The 22,357-nt window shown below is 32.0% G+C and overlaps 2 protein-coding genes across 5 annotated transcripts in view; one reads left to right on the top strand and one right to left on the bottom strand.

Moving 5' to 3' along the window:
- Positions 1–556: 556 nt before the first annotated feature.
- Positions 557–21,965, top strand: LOC146997480 (zinc finger BED domain-containing protein 5-like). The gene is made up of 3 exons (XM_085814290.1): positions 557–1,976; positions 2,040–2,227; positions 21,681–21,965. The coding sequence occupies exons 1-3, from the start codon at positions 557–559 to the stop codon at positions 21,963–21,965; spliced, it is 1,893 nt and encodes a 630-aa protein (XP_085670416.1).
- LOC118181580 (phosphatidylinositol-binding clathrin assembly protein-like) overlaps positions 15,189–22,357 on the bottom strand; it is an 81,499-nt gene continuing 74,330 nt past the window's right edge. For all 4 annotated transcript variants that reach the window (XM_035350733.2, XM_035350736.2, XM_085814592.1 and 1 more), the window contains one exon: positions 15,189–16,542. The gene's annotated coding sequence lies outside the window, so the exon portion shown is untranslated. The remainder of the gene's footprint in view (positions 16,543–22,357) is intronic.

Below are 22,357 nucleotides of genomic sequence, written 5' to 3'. Positions count from 1 at the left end.
ATCGGAATTTACATGCCGCTCTCTATCTTTCTCAAAGGGTTTATTTAACTCCGCTCTCTGTTCTAACTTCCTCGTATCTCTTCGCAAAGACTCATACCTGTCGCATTTCTCTGCTAAAATAGGAGCTATTTTAAATTCTTCTCAATTGTCTAAGTAGTGCTCTCTTATTTCTAGAGGGACTCGCAGCTTGATTTGCTCGGTGAGCATAAGTTCTTTAAGACTTTCAAAATCTTGAACTTCCACTGAATCCAACAAATTCTCTAAATCAGCGGTTCCCAACCGCTGTTCCGCGGCACACCAGTGTGCCGTCTGAAGCACCGTGGTGTGCCGCCGGGTCTGGGTGTCACGGTGCTGTTCGCCCTCTATAACTCCTCCCGTCACTCCCCCCGCCAGTGTCATAGGTGGTCACGGCGCTGTGCAGTGCTATAACTCCTCCCCCTGCCAATCTTGACAAGTGTCCGCCGTGTCCCCACCCCCATGAGACGCAGGCAGACGCCTCACACAGTGTCAGAGAGACAACGGCTGCTGTGAGGAGAGAGACACTGATATTGCAGTGATGGAGAAGTTTTTGAAAAGGAAAGAACTGGACTCTGAACAAAATCTGGAGCCAGATGAGAGCCCGAGTATGAGTGGGGGTCAAAAGAAAGCAAAGATGGTTAAATTATCTGGCGCAAGGCAATATAGCGAAAGCTATATTTCAGTTGGATTTACTTTCACTGGAGATGAACACAAACCAACTCCACTGTGCGTGGTGTGTGGTGAAAAGCTAGCTAACAGTGCTATGGTCCCAAGCAAACTTAAACGCCATCTCCAAACGAAACACCCTTTGCTTCAAAACAAGAATGTGGACTATTTTGTTCGCCTGCGTGACAACATGGAGAAACAGGCAACTTTTATGAGAAAAACAACAAAGGTAAATGAAAGAGCTCTTAAAGCTAGCTATCAAGTTGCTGAACTTATAGCCAAGACAAAAAAGTCGCACACTGTGGCAGAGACATTAATACTTCCTGCCTGCAAAGCTATTGTAGAGGAGATGCTCGGACCTGAAGCAGAAAAGGAAATAGCCAAAGTCCCTCTCTCAAACAACACAATTTCCAGACGTATTAATGACATGTCTGCAGACATCGAAAGTGTGGTTTTGGAAAAGATCCGTATCAGTGAGAAATTTGCATTGCAACTTGACGAGTCTACTGATATCAGTGGATATGCTCAACTCTTAGCTAATGTGCGTTTTGTTGATGGTGATGCAATTAGAGAAAACTTCTTTTTTTGCAAGGTATTGCCAGAAAAAACAACAGGAGAAGAAATTTTTCGGGTCACATCAGAATACCTTGAACAAGGAGGACTTAAGTGGGAAAACTGCACAAGTGTCTGCACCGATGGAGCTGCAGCCATGGTCGGGCGCACCAAAGGCTTTGTAAGCAGAGTGAAGGAGAGAAATCCAGATGTTATTATTACGCATTGTTTTTTACACCACGAGGCCCTCGTAGCCAAGACTTTACCATCAGCCTTAGTTCATGTGTTGGATGATGTTGTGCGTATGGTAAACATTGCAAAGTCACGACCCATGAAAAGTCGCATATTTGCAGCTTTGTGTGAGGAGATGGGAGCAAAGCATAAAACCTTGCTGTTTCATACGGAGGTTCGGTGGTTGTCCCGTGGCAAGGTCTTGGTTCGTGTGTATGAGCTTCGGGAGGAACTTAAAGTGTTTCTGACAAATGAGGGGTCAGATTACGCAAAGCAGCTTGCAAGTGATGAGTGGTGTGCAAGGCTGGCATACCTGGCAGATATATTTCATCATCTGAATGAATTGAACACCCGAATGCAAGGCCGAAATGAAAACCTGCTTACAAGTACAGATAAAATAAATGGATTCCGTCCAAAGGTGCAACTCTGGCATCAACACGTGGAAAGTGGCAATCTTGAAATGTTCACACTCACCATGCAATGGCAAGGTGTTCACACTGCTGCACTGTGTGAGATAATAGTTAAGCATTTAAAAACTCTTGAGGAGAAGTTGTCATTTTATTTCTCTTCAGTCTCCACTGAATGCCTTGACTGGGTTAGGGACCCTTATAGCTCAGCATCAGTTGTTGGAAAGGAAATGACTTTACAGGAGCAGGAGGAACTAATTGAACTGAGACAAAATCGTGGTTGCAAGCTAAGATTTGCTGATCTACCTTTGGACAGTTTTTGGTTGGATACTGCCAAGGAGTTCCCCCTTCTGGCAAACAAAGCTATTTTGACATTGCTCCCTTTTTCCACTACATATCTGTGTGAGATTAGCTTTTCAAGCATGATTGCTATGAAAACCAAATACAGAGAGAGACTGAGAACTGTTGACGAAGAGCTACGTGTGTGTCTTTCTTCGATTCCAGCCAGAATATCAGCTTTGTGTTCAGCCAAACAGGCCCAGGTTTCGCACTGAAAGTATTTTATAATTTTTCACTATTCTGTTTACTTAATATTTCATAATAAAGTAATTATAAAATACTTTCTTTGTGCTTATTTGATTCCTATTCAAGAGAATTACTTTATTATAGTCAATATAGGCACAGAGTTAATTTTTTAACATTTTCTAATGGTGGTGTGCCTCGTGATTTTTTTCCCCGCGACAAGCGTGCCTTGGCCAAAAAAGGTTGGGAAACGCTGCTCTAAATACACTCTCAATTCATACACTAAATCTACCCATAACATTCCGTTTTTTCTAGAATGTTCTTCAAATTTTGTTTTTAGTGCCCAAGAACTAAGCTTGAATCTATGCATGAGTAATTTCTTAACGTTCTGATAATTATCCCCTTTATCCGCTGGTTCTTTCACTATTAACTGGGCTACATCGTGAGGTAATAAAGGAATTAATTGCGAGACCCAATTGATCTCCTTAACGTTCTCTTTTTGAGCTTGTTTCTCAAATAGCATAAAGAATAATGAAATATCTATATTACTTGGTTTAAAATGCGGTACTAGATCTTTCAAATTAACCTTTTTTTCTCTAGATTGTTCAACTGTCGAAACCGTGGAAGCTAGGCTATTGGTAACACTTAGGTAACACCTTATTAAACAACCACATTCATCAGTTTTAACTTTTCCAATTCAAAAACTCGCTCCTGTTCCCGCTCTGCTCTTTGTTGTTCACCTTCCCGTTCTGCTCTCTCTTGTTCGGCTATTTCTTCTGCTTTTTCTGCTCAACCGCAGCCCAAATTTTTGCCGCGTATTCTTTCGCCGCTTCTTCTTCAAAGTCCTCGGCATTTAGAATAGCCTGCCTAATTTCTCTTACTCTATTTGCCTGAGACACATTTGTTTCAAACTCCTCCGCTAACTCCAATAGCAGAGCTTTAGTAAATTTCCTCATAAACTCACCCATTATGGAAAATTAAAGAAAACTAACCTACCCCAAAATACAATAACACAAAAACAACAGGTCTATTTCTCCAAAACTGAATAATACCCTAACAGTTCTGAACACTATTTGCCTTACAACACTAAATTATAATACCTATACCTACATACAAAACATATATCAAAAATGCTAATTAAGAGGCAACCTTTTCCTGCTCTATATCAGCTATATAAATATTGTGCTCTAACTCTGGACTGATTTAAAAACTAAATTTTTCTAAAGTATACCGTTACAATAAATACTTCATACAATTTGAACAGTTATTAAAACAATAGAACAAGCAATTAAATTTCAGTTAGCAACAGTAACAACAAGCTTAATTTTCAATAACCACCAGAAAACTTTTGATCTCCAAAAACAGAACTATATCCAAAATAAACCTAGTCTCGAATAACTGGCATGACTTCTCCAAAATCACAAAAACCAAATTGAAGCCGCCTTCGATGACTTTCCCAGCACTCCAACTCTTCCGGGAACTCTAACTCCAAATTGGATACTCCAACTCTTCCGGGAAATTTCATTATTTTGCGGCACTAAATAACGCTTCCTCCGGCGTTCCCTTCTGACACACTGTCGCTTTCAGAAAAGGCTTCACGCGAACTGTTCTTGCACCCAAAATTAGATCGTTCTTGTGCAGAGAAGAAAGTCTTGACTACTCACATAAAGTCCTTTACAATACTGCCTTTTCTGGAACATCCATTTGACGATCCGGAACACTCACACAACGAGACGCACGGAAATCAACGCACAATGTTAACTCAAGTTCACAGGCGAAAAAGTCCGTTCCTAAATTTACTCTCAGGAACAATCCCTAAATGCTGCCACCAATTTTAATATTTACTGCTGTGGTGTGGTGTTAATGCTTCAACGATGTGGTGTTGAACTCCAATGAAAACTCTAATGATGGAACACCGCATGAAAATTTTATTGAACGCCCAAAATAAAAGGCTACATACAATCAAAAAGAGAAAAACCTATATCTTCCTTTTCTTTCAAAAAAATTCAAATATCGCTACATTTTACGCGTGGCTCTTGAGCCTGCGTTTGAAACAATGCCAACATTCTAATATTATTTTTTAAAACAATTAATTTAACTTAACAACTATTGAAAACGTATTCGGAAGTTAAATAATAATAATATTCATCTTATGCTCTCGAGACATCCTTATCCATATTAATCTTCAGTTTCTTCTTCCTTTATGCGACCTTATCACACTTGATTCTACTATATTCGCTGTTGATTCTTTAGCTCGTATTACTTGATTTTCAATTCAAGCAGCTTTATTTCCAATTCTCTCGCTTCTTGAGCTAGGCGTTCTTCTCTCGCTGCTTGCGCCAGGCGTTGTTCTCGAGCTAGGCGTTCAGCAATTATTCGGTTTAGAATAAATTTAACTAACTTCTTCCTCGTGGTAAAACTGACTTTCAGTAATTATCTTTTTAATTTCTGGGACCTTACTAGTCAGCGGCATTTCCCCGCCTAATTCCACGGCTATTTCTATTAAATCCTGTTTCCTACCCTTGGCAAGAAATGACATGTTTAGAAATAGAAAAACTCTTCGACAGAGTTTTCAAAATTAATTTTAAAAGGCTTGTAGACAATACTCAAAATTTCAAATCAACGTGCTCAATCTAGCCTTTTTTTTTTTTTAATTAGAAATTCAAGTATGACACAACGTATTCTTTTTCCCCTAAAACATTTAATGCAATAAAACTTATGTGCTTTCCGATAAACAAAAATCTGCAAAGCTGTGCTCTTAATAACTTATACTAAAAGTAAATAAAAAAGAATTGGTACTTTTCGGTTTCGTCGGTGCAAATCTCGCCAAGCAGACTTTGTTGGCAACAACATACAGTATACACATAAAAAATGTTAAAAAATGTTAGTTCTAAGAATTTTTTATTTTGAAGGCATAAACATCTTTATATGGTTTAAAATTTTGTAAAAACCAATAAATTTGTAAAAAGATTTTATTTAAGAATTTACTATGCTATCATGGTTCAACATCCTGATTCGCCGGTCCGTATCACGTGACCCCAAATAATCTCATCTCACGTAAACTGCACTACAAAAAAATAATTCTCTCAGTAATTAGCTACATTAATTTCAAGTAAAATCTTAATTTGGAATACAAGTTTAAATGTAAGAATTATTTCAATTCGTATGAATAGCTTACTCAGAAATTATGTAAAACGGCAGTGCTTTACCTTGCTAGTGCATTCTCATTAGAATTGATGAACTTAACCCTTGATTTTGCCTTTTCTATATTTTTACCTTCGGGTGAGCGGTGTGATTGCATCCTAACTGACTTAATTACCGCGAATGGTCTTAGAGCATAAAATTTAATTATTTTTGTAAATATTCTATGTAATTGTACGCCAGTATTGAAAGAAAAAATCAATCTGGTAAGAAATGACTGCGACTTGTTTTGAAAATGAGGCGTAAAAGATTACCAGCGAAGATATTCCGTTTGGCATCAGTTGTACCATTATTGGCGACTTTATCGTTTGCACCGGCAAAACGGAAAAGTACCAAAAAGCATTCAAGCCTCTCACTTGATTCACACAACAAAATTCTTGATTTGCGACTCTAATACAAGAGCTCAAATTTTATAATAGAAATATTCTAATATCAACGTAAAAAATTTGCCACTTTAATATGAGAGCTCAAATTTTAAAAGAACGTTAAATATTTTGACGCTTTAATCCAAAAGCTTAAACATAGAATATCGTTCTATTAGTTTAATTCAATAATAAGATACAATATTTTCATACAAAATGGCACAGTATTCATTAAAACTTATATTCACAAGTACTGTATTTTCTTTTCTTTTAAATAAACACTGGTTTCACCTTTCGATCCCAGCGACTACCACTAGATATTTATTCTTGTATACGTTTGTAATGAAGTTTTAAAGAACTCCCGCCATTTTTGAACGAACAACAAACTTTATTAGTTCAAACTTACAGAATAACTGGAAAAAAAATTTTAAGCGCCTGCATCGTCTGTGGTAATTTACATTTCTTAGCGGAATTATGTTGGTAGCGTAGCAAAAATACGTTGCAATATATAGATAGATAGTATGCATATACAGTTAGCCACAAAAGTCTGCGTACAGACTAAATTTTAAATAAAAAAAAAACACTTAAAGCATAGAAAAATGTATTTTAATCATTGCATTTTTTTTCTTCTATTAGCTAAAATTGTAAGCTTAAATAAAAAGTAAATAATATCAGTGTAATACTTTTTACATTTTTTCAAAAATATATTTTGTCAAAAAAACTCAGAAATTCACTCCAATAAGTCAGCGTACACTTACTCAAAAAGCAAAATATAAGTTTTTTACATTACTTCAATACTTTGTAGGATATCCTTTATTCTTCAAAACAGCTTGCAGATGTCTGAGCATTGACTGAACTAGTTTTTCAGTGTCATCCGACGTAAATTTCGCCCATTCTTCCTGCAATTTATTAATTAGCTCATTTCACGACGTAATATTGTGTTTTCGAATTCGTTTCTTCAAGTTCGCCCACAAATATTCGATTGGAATGAGGTCTGGTGACTGTGGAGGAGTACGCAACTGTTTTGGAGTGTGATAGAGGAGATATTCCTTCACACATTTAGCTGTATGTTTCGGATCGTTGTCTTGTTGGAAAATAAAGGTATTAGAAAGATTTAAATTTCAGGCGCTGTCTCGTAGATTTTTCTTCAGAATATCCAGATAACATACTTATCCATGACTTTATCAATAATGTGAAAATTTCCAACTCCTTTCGACGACATACACCCCCATACCACACACCGCCAGCTCCATGTTTGGCAGTTGGATTTAAATTTCTCAGATTCAGTTCTGTTCCTGGTTTTCTCCATACAATGGGATGGCCGTTAACTTTAAATATTGTAAATTTACTTTCATCTGACCAAATTACATTGTTCCAGAAGTCCTGTGAAGAGTTTAAATATGTTTTGGCAAAAGCAATTCTTTTCTTTCTATTTGTCTCGGAAATGTATGGCTTAGACCTAGGTTTGAGTCCATGATAATAGGCCTTTCGCAGCACTTTTCGTACAGTTTCAGGAGAAATTTCCTGGTTGCTAGTTAAAAAAATGTCTTTTGCAATGCTTGCAGCAGAAAGTTTAGGATTTTGTTTAATTCGTAAAAGAATTTTTCTTTCTTCTCTCTGCGTTAGCTTCTTCGGTCTCCCACATCTTGGTTTTACAGCAAGACTACCAATGTCAAGGTAGTTTTGAATAACTCTTTGCACACTAGAAAATGGTTTTATCAATATAACGAAGAGTTTTACCTTCATCTGTCAATTTGATAATTAGTTGTCTCGTAACTAAAGGAATTTCTTTATTGGTTGTCATTTTAGAATAGAAATAATAAGAAAATAGAAATAACAACTTCCAATCAACGTGAAATTTGCTTCGGAAGTCAATGACCTTGAAAGTGTAACCTTCTTTGCATTCTCAAGTTTGAAGTTTAAAAAATAGATGAAATCCCCCGCCTCCTTCGCGTTGTACGCAAACTTTATAGGCTTTCATTTCTGGCCACTTATCTTTTAAAAATTAGTGTGCATAAATGATTAAATATGAAAATATTACAGTTAAATAATTTCAGTCCCTTATTGAAACTAAATATTTAAAAAATAAAACTTTAAGAAACTACTCTTTTCGCACCTTAAAATTTGGATTTGATATTACTTTTCTTGATGTACGCAGACTTTATTGACTAACTGTATGTAGACTGCGCGAAAAAAAGGGGGGAGAAGACAGTTCTATATCTCCCGTTCTACTGGGCCGATTGACGAAATTCAAATTGCGTTTTTCATGTCTGGAAAGCCCGACTTAGGATACATATTAGATTTATATATAGCATCATTCTAACATAGGTATTTTGACACAAAATCGGACTTTTTCTGAAATGACATGCTACTTTTTTTTTTTTCTTTTTTTTTTCCCATATTTCGCTTCTATGACTCAAATTATGCCAGTATCAAGTTTTGTACAAATCGCACTAGTAGTTTTTAAAAAATTAGCTCTCAAAATTTTAGCTCCTCAATGTCAATTGAATTTGGTATATACTATTTATTAATATCTCATTTTTTATTCTTCCTTTCACATTTCGAAATTTAGGTTCATTCCAAATTAAATTCACCCATTTTTTTTAGATTTATTTTTAAACAATTTTTATAAATTTTCCGAAAAAATTTTGAATTATAACCTATAAAATTTTTACCATCATCTTAATGTAGGTGTATTTCTAAGCATACCTGCAAAAAATTACACTTTTTTTATTCAAAATTCCCGAAGATATATGTGAATTTATTGGCGCGCTTTGAAATTTGGCATATTTTTAAAATTTTCTATTCATTCATTCGAACTGCGCATTTTAAATATATTTATTAATATAAATTTTATTTATTTGAATTGCGTTTCTTTCGAAAGAATACTTTGTGACCCAGACTACGATGCGTTTGAAAACTGCACATAGTATTAAAAGAGAAAATAAGCACAATTAACACGCCTTTCAATGTCCATTCAGAAAAGATTTATAAATAAGACGTGGACCTTATAAGAAATAGACTAACCCAAACGGGTTTTCTCCCTTGTCTGAGGCGTTGCCGGCTGTCACGCTGATCACATCCGGAGGAGTAGGGACGACCTGCAAAAATTTAACATTGGTTGCCTATTGCAGTGTGTATAATTGTCAAGAAAAAGCTGGTTCTAGCGCCTCATTTCACAAATTAGAATTTCTACATATTTTTATTTTTGAAATTGAGATTGATTTTTAAAAATTTAGCATATTTATCACGCACGATTAACGTTCCAAATAATTATAAAGCTATTGCATGCTTTCAGGACTGAATTTTTTTTTAGCTATTCCTATGCTGTACGGAAATTTGCAACTACTTCTTTTAGAAAATAATATTTTACATCTGAACTAATAGAAAATTTCAAACAAGCAATTTTTCCTTGCAATTTTTATACTTTTTATTTGTGTAAATAAGTAAAAAGTACCAAAATATTTAAAAACGAATTTTTGAAAGTTTTATTTAAAATTCTAAATCGTGCTGCTTTTTTAAAATTATAGATGAGTATTATAGCACAATTTCTATAAAGGAGTTTTATTTCATAATACATCATAGTGATAAAGACTTTTGACTCCTTAAAAATTTTATACATTTGTTTCCAATATTAAAATTGTATTTAACCGTAATAATTAATTTTGCTTGTACTTTATAGTGATTATTTTTTTAAATTTATATTTAGTTCTGCATAAGTTTTTTTTTTATTTACTGTTAATTTATTAGCCCAAATGGGTGGTAGCCTAGAAAGGCTGTTGGTTTTGAAGCGGCATTTTGCGCTGTTTTACTATGTCCGTGTCTCCTTGCAAATTGTTGTTACCAAATATTATCGCCCTGTGACAAAAACGACAGTATATAGAGCCATCAAATTTTGAATAATGTAATCCTCCATCCGAACATAGGCATCTGGACGGCCGAATTTGTTTTAATCTATTTCACATTTTGTAAAACTTTTAACGAATTTTTGATTAACAAACTCAACGAGTTCAGAGCGAGTACTGTACGGAAAATAACAGTTTTATCTCCAGTGTGGAAATTCTAAAGATTTGCTGTTTTCAAATGTATGTGGTTTACGGGCGAACAACATGATATTCAATAAATATAGGTAGCACACAAAACTTTAAAAAAAGAGTGCTTTTAGATTTTATTTTATCTTTTTTTCCTTCATTACGCTCAGAAAATTTTATGCTCCGAATTTTATGAATTATTAAAATAACTAATCCACTTTAATGTTAATAATTTAATGATCATATAATCAAATAAATATGATTGTTTTGTAATGTTATTATAGTTTAGAAAATCACTGCCTGAAAATGTTCATTAAATTAAAAAAATTATCAGATCATGTTTAATTTTACTTATTTATTTCAAAGCATCGCGTACTATCAATCTTATTCAATTTTACTTTTACGCGAAATTAAGTCCATAAATTTTGTGCGAGTTTTTACCGGTTTACCAAAGTAAATATGTTTGTACAAGAATTGCACGTGAAAAAAAAAAAAAAAAAAGAAAAGAAAAGAAAAAAAAAAGCGTGAAATGCAGTAAAAAGTGTTTTAATAAGATATATTAAATTCTATTTGGAAGAAACTGTGACTTTCATAATCGCATCACTATACAATGTATCACATTTAATAATTAAAAAGAGTTATGTGATACAAACCCCATAGGTTTCAGTGTTAAAGTAAACCAGATCATCCCTACTCTTTCTTGCCGACATGTCGGTGAGGCTTGCCCACTGGTTAATCTATCTCTTATAAGGTTCATGAAATAAGAGAGAGAGATATATCCGACATTTTAATTTAGGATGACTTGCATACATTGCATTAAACAGTTTTATCATTGTGTGCATTGCTTTACACAATTTTATCATCCTATACAGTACAAAGTCTTTAATTCGGACGTCCATATCTAAGTGATCTATAATCTGGACATCAAAGCTACAAACTTTCTGCGTATGCGCATATGCGTTTATGCATGCGCGTTTAATGTACAACGGACGGTATAAGCTAGGCTAAAATTATCTATTTCAGTTAATGCTGCAGTTTGCGTTGTTCCTTTATCTTCGAATTGTATCCGGCTTATTATTTTTTGCAGACTGTTAGAGCAATTTTATAAAAAGTAAGCTTGAACTTTTGATTATGTCAAAAAGAGTTTCCGATTCTAGAGCTGCCAAAGGATCTACAAAGCGTAAGCATGTTTCGATGTCCGTCAAACAAAAAGTGGAATTGCTGCAAAAATGGATAAAGGCATGAAGAAAGTGACAGAGAGGTTCGTGAAAACAAAAAAATTTCGATTGACAAGTTAGTCGCCATTCTTGGCACAGCAATTATAGGACTTGAACAGCGGAAATCTGTAACTGAACAAGAAATTATGTCTATTTATAGAATTAAAGAGAAAGTATTAGCACATAAAATGAAGTAACTTAAACAACTTACATTGAAAGAAATGTTTAATAAAGTAAACAAATAAATATTAAGCTTTTTTTGTAAATTTTGATACCCTTTAGATCATAATTGCTCTTTATTTCATAAATTACGGTTTTATATTTTTAATTTTATAATTTCTGCATGCCATCTAACCAGATTTAAATTGATGATCTATAATCCGGAAAAACCCCTAATCTGGAATCGCCGAAGTCCCAACGAGTCCAGATTAAAGCCTTTGTACTGTATTTTGCACCAAATTTTACAAAATTTAATATTTAGTCATAATTTGAGTCGTAGAATCAAAATATGTAAAAAAAGTAGTATGTTATTTCAGAAAAAGTCCGATTTTGTGTCAAAACACTTATGTTAGAATAGTGCTATATATAAATTTAATATATATTCTAAGTCGCGCTTTTGAGACATGAAAAATGCAATTTGAATTTCATCATTTGGCCCAGTAGAATGGGAGACGCAGAACTGTTCCCCCTTTTTGTGCAGTGTACATACACTATAAATGCATATATATATAATAAACATTATGACTATAACAAGATATCTGACATATATAGAATGTTACCAAAACAAAATATGCACACAATTATTTATTATTATAAATAACACTACATAAAAACTAACCAATTTTAATAATTGTAATGCCCATAACCTGATGAGGGAAAGGAAAAAGGTCTGGTGAGAGAAATAATTAGTCCGACGGAGCAATCACTGGTGATCGCCCATTGGTTTGTTGGACAGAAGCAATAAAAAAATATAAAAAATCTGAAAGGTTTCAGGTTTTATATTACGTCCAAAGGGCGTTTTTTTAACGTTTGGTGTGTTACCTTTCTTTATTAAATATCATGTTCTATGTACTCAAACTATAAAATACACTTCAACAGCAATATCGCAAATTAATTTTAAAATGAGCATATGTTTAGAATTTCTGATAGAGTCTCACACAATGGAGATAAAACTCCTTTCCCCCCCTCGCACAGTGTTGCCATTGCTCGCTTTGAAATCGTTGAGTTTTTTTTTAATAAAAAATTTGTTGAAGTGTTACAAAACCTGAAATCGATAATAAACAAATTCCAAATTCCATATGCCCATATTCTATGGAAGATTACGTTATTCAAATTTTTATGGCTCTAGGTACCGTTGCTTTATCACAATGCGAAAAACATGCATAGATTTATGCAGATTCTTCATTATTTAATTTCTTTAAATATAAGACAGGACGATAATATATGGTAGCAACGATTTGAAAAGTGATACAGCCTTTTAAAATTTCAATGCAAAATGCCAAAATGAAATTAATAATAGTCCTTCAGGGCAAATTGCCCCTTTGGACTAAAAAGTAAAGAAAAAGAATGAAAAGGATAGTCATGGCAAGGGGACTTTTTCCCATGGATGTCGGAGGGGATGGTCAGATTTTGGTTTGGAGGATTGTCCCCATTTTTTTAACGCAAGGACTGTTATTCCTTTCCGACACAGAGCTAGATTTAGAGCCCAAATGTTTGTAACCTATGTTGTTGTCTAATCAAGAGTTTATTTCTTATTAAAGTTTATTACTAAACAAAAAATAAATAAAAGGAGTCAGTTGAAGAACCATGTGTGAACAAAGTGAACCGTAATTCAGAAGTCAAACAACAAAAATCAGCGTTAATTTTCAAAATTTTCACAGTGTTATTGTGTCTTAAAGTGAACCCTATGCTACAGGAAGGAATACTATAACTAACTGCTATTTATCGGATGATGACATCACTTAGAATCAAAAATACGTAATACTAAAAATAAATGTCAGGAATTCCTTCTATTTGCAATCAGATATTTAAATACTATTTTCAAAACTTTATCAGTATACATGCCCCTTCCAAAAAATAAATGTCAGGAATTCCTTCTATTTGCAATCAGATATCTAAATACTATTTTCAGAACTTTATCAGTGTACATGCCCCCTTCCAAATTACAATTAAAAGAAATCTCAGAATCTAAGTTATAAAATTCTATCCCAGATATCACTTATGCACTTTAAGGAAAGCAATATAAAATTTAATTTTCTCATAAATGAGACAAATACATTCCAAACTAAAATTGATAATAATAATAATAATAATAAACTTTTATATTTTGCAAGCTAAAATATCATATTTTATTTAACTGCTATATATCCATATTTATTCCATGGTCTTATATTAAAAAGTTCTTTCCTTTTAATTGACAGGTCTGAAGTAAAAATAAATTTAAACTTAAAATATGCACAGTTCACTTCAGATAACACACATTTCTGTAGATGAGTAAAGAACTTAAATTAATAACTAAGTCATCAAGAATGCATGTGAGCCAGATTTTGAGATATCCATGAAAGATTAGAATCAGTTGTTAAAAGCTTCAAAATATATTAAAGGGGAATATCATCACAAAATTACATTTGAGTGACAAATTGACATGCATATTGTTGACAGGTAAATAAAATTTCTAATAAACATATAATTAAAAAGTATAAAAATAAGTAATACAGCTTTTCAATATTAATTTTATGAAGTCTCAGTACTTATGTATTAAACTGGTATCCACTGATACACTCTTATTTATTGGAACCTTAATGGCAGTGAAACATATTTTAGATGTCAGCAGATTGTTGAAACAGGTTTTTTTTTAAATTTCTGATTGGTATAGTTTAGAAAATTCTATTAAAAATGCCATCAGATTATTATTATCGATAGCTTATATGTCAGCTGTCCAATATGAATTCCACTAAATAAGAAAAGTGACTTCTCCCAATTTCCATTCCTTATTCTAATACTTTACCTGGCTGTTGCTGATATCATTTTAATTATGTAGAGTTTCAAAGAATAAGAAGAGGAACTCTAGAAAAATTTTGGAAAAATAGCATGTCTAGAAATAATGTATTGCTTCTGCTTCATAAAATGTAAAATGGCATAAAAATTAAAATGAGACAAACAAAAATTTTTTATGTGAAAGTGTTGCCAAAAAAATTATGCAATGCAGACATGGGCCTGAGTTAATCGGTTTAAAGTCTGAAATAAAAATAATTATAATAAAAGCTTTTCCCCACCACCTCTTTAAGAAAATATTAATAAGAAAAGACTATGATAGTATAATTTTATGTGTAGAAGAACCAGCAACAGCTTCTAAAATTGCTGAAAACTTGTAAGAATCAGAACAGTCAGGAGTGGTATTTTTGACATTGTATGGGCAACTGCTTTCTGAATTGCTGCAAAGTATATATTGATATGACTCAACAAAGTATAAATCCACATGAAATTTCTTCATTATTTTAATAAAAAAATTAATTATTCACAACAGTAAATTTCATGCATGACATATCAATCCAAACTGTCTCATAATTATTCGCAATATATAAAAGCAAGCAGACTTACTTTACAATGAATGTATGATGGTGTATTTAATTATGGCAAAGCTCACTAGGGCTATCTGCCTAAGGGGAGGGATGCCTTCGTGGAGGACTTTCTAAGGGAAACTGGCTCGTATACACGTTACACATGGGGAAAACCACGAAAACACCCATGCAGCCAGCCCGTTCGCGGGATTCGTACCTCGGACCGAACTACCAGTGTTCAGCGACTTTACCGCTCGGCCGCTGGTGGGCCCTTTTTTTTTTCCATATATTTTAATTCTAAATGTTAGAACTTTCATTTTATACCCTTTTTCCTGGATGACTATACAATGTAAATCTACCACTAATATTTTATAGCGAATATTCTCCATAATGTATGGAGTTGATTAATTAAACAAGCCTATTTCATTTCATAACTTTTATTCAACTTTCAACCCAAAGTGAAAATTTAACAAAACAATTGAAATATTAAAGTACACAGTAATGCATTGCAGCAGACTTCATTACATTTAATTACTAAGAAATTTGACAGTTCATGAACTAAATATGGAATGTGCTGAAAATATCAGCTCATGATAATGATGACTATAAAATTAAATTTTTATAAAAGCCAACAGAACATAATCAAATAATCTACAAAAATAATGAAAGCAAATTATTCAGATTAACTATAAACTATGGTTGTACAATTAGCACACCACTGAAATTCAACAATAAACCATAGCCAAACAGCAACATATTCGTATTGCTCTTGAGACCTTTTTTATACATATAATACAGAACATTTATGTGATGAGTATGTGCATGGCACTAAGAATTCCAAAGTTCAATGAGCTACAGATAAAACTCTGATTAGAGAATTTCATATCTCATAAAACCATATGATCCAGATACTTAAAGATTGTGAAAAAGAAATTTGAAACTTACACATTAATCATGATATTAACTAATTATGATATTGAGATATTTTTTTAGAATTTATCTTGTTCTATTGCTACACTTATTGTGCAGATCTCATATATATAATCCTAATTAATCATGAAAATATAATGTAAAATATTATAATTCAAAATAAGTACATAGAAATCTCTCAGTGTGATTACTTTTCTAAGACAATCACCTTTGAGAGTGACCAAAGCTTTTGAGAACAAAAATAATGATACTGAATTATGACTAACAATCACGTCCTCTAAAGTGACCTAATGTCCACAGAGGATATAAAATCTTCTGCAACTGTGGGTGTTTGTCTTAAGAAGATTTTCATTGCATCTGAAATTAAATAAACTCATATCTTGCCAAAAACAGCTAAACATATAAGATTAGTTTCAAACACAATTATAAGTGAATCCACACAAAAAGGTACACATAGATTCAAAACAATGAAAAATATTTAACTCAATTTCCTCAAACTATTCTTTTTTTCAAATATACTTTTTTTTTTCCAATAAATTATCAAAAACTATTTATAGATACAATGAACTCATTTCACAAAAACTTCCATCTGAAAAATATTTTATATTGAAAATTTAATTTGAAAATTATAAATTTTAGAGTACTTTAGCCATGATAAAGGTTAAGTACCTTAAACCGTTTTAAAAGTACACATTATACAGGGAAAACAATAACAATAGCACCGCGCTCTTTCAAACAATTAACGAGTCTGTTCTTGGACACTGAATTCCCATCGAAGACAACTCAGCGCAGAGCATTTAATGCATTGACGTGCCAATCATCAGAGAAAAGGACTAGTTTTATATCTGGTGAAGAAAGAATATATATAAAAAACAATAACCAAAATTCCATATTTTAAAAGTATTAATTTAACACAATAGAACAAATTACTAGTATAACTACGAAAAATAACAAAATATGTTAAAGAAAATATCATAATTTCATTGAAAATAAAAACATACCTGTAAGTCAGGTACAGTGATAGAAAACACTTTCACGAATATTGTTTAATAATAATAATACCACATGGAAGTTATGATAAAAAAACCATTAACTAATTAAAAAGCAGAAAAATTAAAGGTAACACTTTAAAATCTTACATATGAGCTACACAAATTTTTTATGTTTATTGAACAGTAATTATTACTTAAAAAACTACATGGCAGGTGATTTTATATTTTAAGCTTTAAAGCAAACTTTGCAATGATACTTAAAAAAGTACCTCATCAGAAATATAATCGTATCAGTTAATCTGTTGCATTATTTGGCACATAGCAAATTTTTATGTGATTAACTACATAAAACATTCTTACAAATAATAATAGCACACCGAACTCTGTTTTTACAAAGTATATAGATATGTTCCTAAAATGTGTGAGGTATAAGAAGAAATTAGAGTACATATAAAAAACAGACTAGTTCCTGATGTGGAAACCTTATACAAAATAAGTTGTTTTAAAAAATATCAAAATCTTTAATTTTATTAAACACTAGCTATTTTATAAATTTAGAATTGCATTTAGATTATTAACTAGATTTTTTTCATCAACACTTTCTGACAACAGATGCATTTATTTGGAGAGGACTAGAGTTAAATTTCTTTCATGAATTGTTATGTTCATACTGCAAAGGCAAAATGATTTGAGGTATTATATGCAGTAAAAAGTCCCCAATTCTGAATTATCTAATCTGTATGACCAGCAAATATTTTTTTCCCTAACTAAGTTTTAAAAATGGAGAATATAATACTCAAGAAGGTGCAACAAGTTTTTCTCTCGATTTTTTCTCTCAAGGAATTGAGACTCTTGAATGTCACTTTCAAATACCTGAATCACAGTGTGATCAATGACAAACAATGATTGATATATTGATATTTAACTATGACCACACTTTTGGCCCTTGAATGATTAAAGGGTAGCATTTTCCCCTGTTAAGCCCCAAGACACAACTGGAGTGGGATAATGCTTAAACTGGTTTTCTCAGCATAACAGCAAGGAAAGAATCAAATTCTGAGAAACTTAAGTTCAGTTAACATAGCAAATTGCATTCTTCTTTTTAACTTTCTTATTTGAAGCAAGTTATTATTTTGTCCAGCTGCTATTATTTATATTATCAAAACTACAGTTATAGTAAATGACAACATTTCTTCTTTACTCTTTCTCCAGAATGGTACACTGTCAATCAGCCAACGGATATCGGAATTTTTCATGCACTGAAATGCATATATACTAAGTAGCTTTTAAATAACCAATGCAGCAGTAAGAACATCCCAGAATTTTAGAAATATTTTAATAAAAAGTCTAATGTGTGGGACATAGCAAGACCATGAGAGGGTGTGACAATAAATATTTTTAAAAAAGCTTTGCATAATTTGTAGCCAGCTACCAAATTTCATGATGATAATGAAAGCTTTCATTCTGAAGGATTCTAGATATCGCAAGCCAAAAGTGAAATTTTGTGGTTAAGGGAATATGAGAAGAAATGCTAAATAAAGATGATATAACTGAAGTCTTACATTGCAATGACAACGATTCAATCATTAATCAGTTGATGAAACAGCAAACATCTGCAGTACTGGTCTGCAATTGGTATTTGACTCAATTTTCCAGAAATTTTGGGCTCTCTCTGGTAAAAACAAGTCTTTATGAATGTCATTACTTTCTTCATTAATATCATTACACTAATTTTCTAGATAATATTATTAGTTTTTTTCCATAATATTGCTGACAAAATTGATAACTTTTAAGTAAGAACTACTAAAATATTCAGTTCCTTTTTGTCTAGGCATCTTTCTCTACTTAGATGAAATGGGGAAAAAAAAGCATTTTATTTGTGAAAGTGATTGCACAACTGGGTAGAACTATCTGACAAAGGGAAGGGATGCCTTTAAAGAGGAGGGCTTTCTAAGAGAAATTGACTCTTATCTATGTTACTCATGGGAAAAATCACAAAAATATCCATGCAACTGGCCTTTTGCATGGAATTAAACCCAGGTCAAATGACCGGTATTCAATGATTTTACTGTTGCTGGTGTGCCCTTTCTTAAAGAGAAAGACCAGATTTCATAAATCTTTTGTAATCAAATATTATAGCCGTAATTACAGTCACATATTATTAATTGCAGTGATAAGCAAAGAAATTTCAGTTAAAAAAAAGCACTTTTAAATAAAAATTTTCCCCAAAATATTGAAATACCAGTTATCCCCAACATTTGTTATATTCTTTGCTTACCAAAAATTAATCACTTTTAACATTACTTTAATGGGAACACAAAAATAATTTTTTATTTTTTATTTTTTAAACTAATCAATAAAAATAAATGATATCAATTAGGCAGCTACCTAACCGATAAGTCTAAGACAGTAATAAGACAATAAAAATGTGTAAAAAGAATGCTATTTCACATGCTAAACAAAGTTCAGTCATTTTGAAAATGACTTAGCATTGTAACAATTGTTGCTAATATACAAAAGCTACATTTAATTTTTAGTATGCGTTGACTAATTTACATGGAATGACAAATTAAAATGGTGGATGCAATTTTGTGGGTGAATTGAAAAAAACTGTTTAAAAATGTGTTAAAAGAATCAAATTAAATGTGAAAATTCAAAGGCTTTGAAGTAGAACTGTAAAACTATGGAAAGGTTATAGAAAGATTTTTATAGGTTTTAATTACTAGATTTTTAATTTTAAATTGTCTAAAAACGTTGAAGCGGCAAAATGTAAAAAGAAGGAAAACAATTCACCTTCTGTCAAAGTTAACCTCTTCATTTGTTCCTAGTTCACTCAATGATAAGTTTTTGTTTGTAAATAAAGTCATTAGATATTTAAGTGTTGTAGTGTAAGTAGTTTAATTTCATTTTGAATATCACAAACTTCAATGCAATTGTTTTTAATTTGGTGAATTTAATTAATATTTTTTGGAAGATGTTTGATTTCCATAAGTTTTTTAGTTCTAAAATTTAAAAATACTCTTTTGTCAAACGAAATTTTTCCTATAATAATCTACTTGTAGTAAATAGTCACTGGTTTTAAGTTTAAAATCATTTGTGATAAACACTTTTTCAATGATACCCTTATTATTAATAGTGATAATATCACCAATGTATCTAAAATGGAATTTTTCTTTCAATTTTGCATAATGGTAAGTTCTTTTACAAATAGATAAAGACTGCAAATGCTGTAACTTGGTACTGTAAACTGGAATTTTTCTTTCAATTTTGCACAATGGTAAGTTCTTTTACAAATAGATAAAGATTGCAAATTCTGCAATCTTTATCTTAGTTAGTAATCAATAACTACAGGTATACCATTAATTTGTTTGAAAATTTAATTGTCATTTTAAATATAGCCACAAAGAAGTGTGCATTTGAGAAAGGTAATCTCGAAAACGATTTCTTTAACCAGATGAAGTTTCTTCTAAGGTGACTCAACATATCTGACTATTGTTTCCAATGGTAAAGTTGTACAGAGAGTTTTTGAAATCAAATTGATTTTGAAAATAATCTTTTAATTTTTTTAACCTTTTTTTTTTTTTTTTTTTTTTAATGATCCAAAAATAGTTTTGATTATTGTGGACTTTACTGGCAATATATACATAAATTTCTTTTAGTATTTTAGCAAAGGTAATGTTGAGAGCTTTCTTGTGGCTCCATTAGCTACAAAACTTAATTGGATTTTTCTGCTATTTTGGTACAGTGTAGATTACACAGTCTATTATAATTAAAATTCTGGTTAACTTTCAGTTTTGTATGGAAGATTTGAATTTTAATAATAGTTTTTTTTCTTTGGTACTGGTAACTAATGTATACACAGAGTTGGATTTATAAAACACTTTTAAATTTGATTTATACGTGGGCATTCAATTTTGAATGAATTTCTTAAGCACATTCTTATCTCTTGGCCTACACACAGAATTATGCAAGATTTGTTTATTCATCCAAAATTTACAAAATATTTAAGACTTTTCCCCTTATGCACAGCTAATTCATCTAACACCAAGGTAAAAATCTCTGACATTTTGTAGATATCTTAACACTTAAATCACAGACTGAAGTATAAAACATTTGACTGTAATGATACATCATACGCATAATTTTACAGTACAGATTTTAACTTTCATATCAAAACAATTAGGCATTAAAATTATAATTTTCATATAATTTCCCATTAGAAGAAGAAAGAAAGCAGAACAAATTAAAAATTTCATAAAACAAAATCATGATCACTGGCTTGAGATGAAAATATATTTCCACATACATTATTACCTGACTCTAATCTACCATACAATTGATAACATAAATGATGTTCTTTAGCATGCAAAATTAACACCACTACAACAGAAAAGGCTATATAGAACATGCATGTTTATTAAATGATACAGAAAATATTCCCATACAAAATAGCAGCTCAAGGATATTTACAAATAATGATGTACATTAGATAGCAAAGCACATATTTAGTTTCAGTAACTAAGATTACTTTAAGATCACATTCTGAAAAGAAATGTGTAAGCTAAGTTACCAAATTGGTGAAATCAATATCTTTATATGTAAAGAATAATGCAGAGAAATTTTAAAACTGGTTATTTTTTATAAATAGCATTTTATGATAAATTAAAAAAAACGGTCTATATTTTTTTATATATATTTCATTTTATAATTATTTTAAATTAAATTTTTGGTTGCCATTCATTAGAGCTCAGCATTTAACATCTGAAGACCCACACAACTGTGCATGTGCACTCATTCCACATAAATTCCTTTTTAAAATTATAAACCAAGTTGTAACCGCAGCTGAAGCAGGGGTTTACTCTTGGAACTTTAGCTTAGCGGAGCTGTTGTGCAAAAATTGTACCAACTATCATGCTGAAGTGGCTGCTAACTGGCCCTGATTTAAATGATTAAAAGTAATGATTAGCATTGTGATATTTATTGATTCACAGGTCACTATTAAAGCAATTTCTTCAGCCATACTTTTAAACAATGGGTCTATTCTAAACCGTCAGCTTGTGATGAATTCTTTAATAAATAATGGTCTTATGATGTTACTCAGCAGTGGATCCCAAGTTATTCTGGAATCATGGGTAATAAGTTTGCTAACACTCTGGCCAAGGCTGGCTAGATCTGCCCTTCTTCAATCTAATCCCTCTGTTAAGGGATCACAAAGGGAAGACAATCATTGCACAGATGTGGAGCTCATCTTTAAGAGAAGAATGGGTACTCCATGAAGGGGAAGATTTGAGGTTCGCTAATGGAGAATCCCATTCCTTGCGACCTACCTAGACTTGAAGGCGTGCCTAAATTTAGATTAAAAATTTGACATGACCACCTACACACATCTGGTTTAGCAGACTCTCCATCTTGCCATATTATGTGATACTGACAACATGTGCGGTGACCATTTGGACATTTGTTCTGAACTTAATGATGTGGCAACAGCTAATGCTGTCAAAAATTATTGTACTCTTTTTTTTTTTTTTTTTTAATGTTTCTGAATTGTATTGGACTGCTTGTTACAGAATAATGGTGGTCATGCCTAGGTCTGGCGTAGGACAAAAATCAATCAATCAATCAAACTGCAATATGCAAGCTAGACTAACTAAAATATTTGGTTTAACTT

Source organism: Stegodyphus dumicola, chromosome 4 (assembly GCF_044657685.1).
Source record: "Stegodyphus dumicola isolate Sdum_Otavi_A_Nest chromosome 4, ASM4465768v1".
NCBI classification, from domain to species: domain Eukaryota; kingdom Metazoa; phylum Arthropoda; class Arachnida; order Araneae; family Eresidae; genus Stegodyphus; species Stegodyphus dumicola.
Note: the sequence above shows the minus strand (reverse complement) of the source record. Positions and strands in the feature narration are given on the sequence as shown.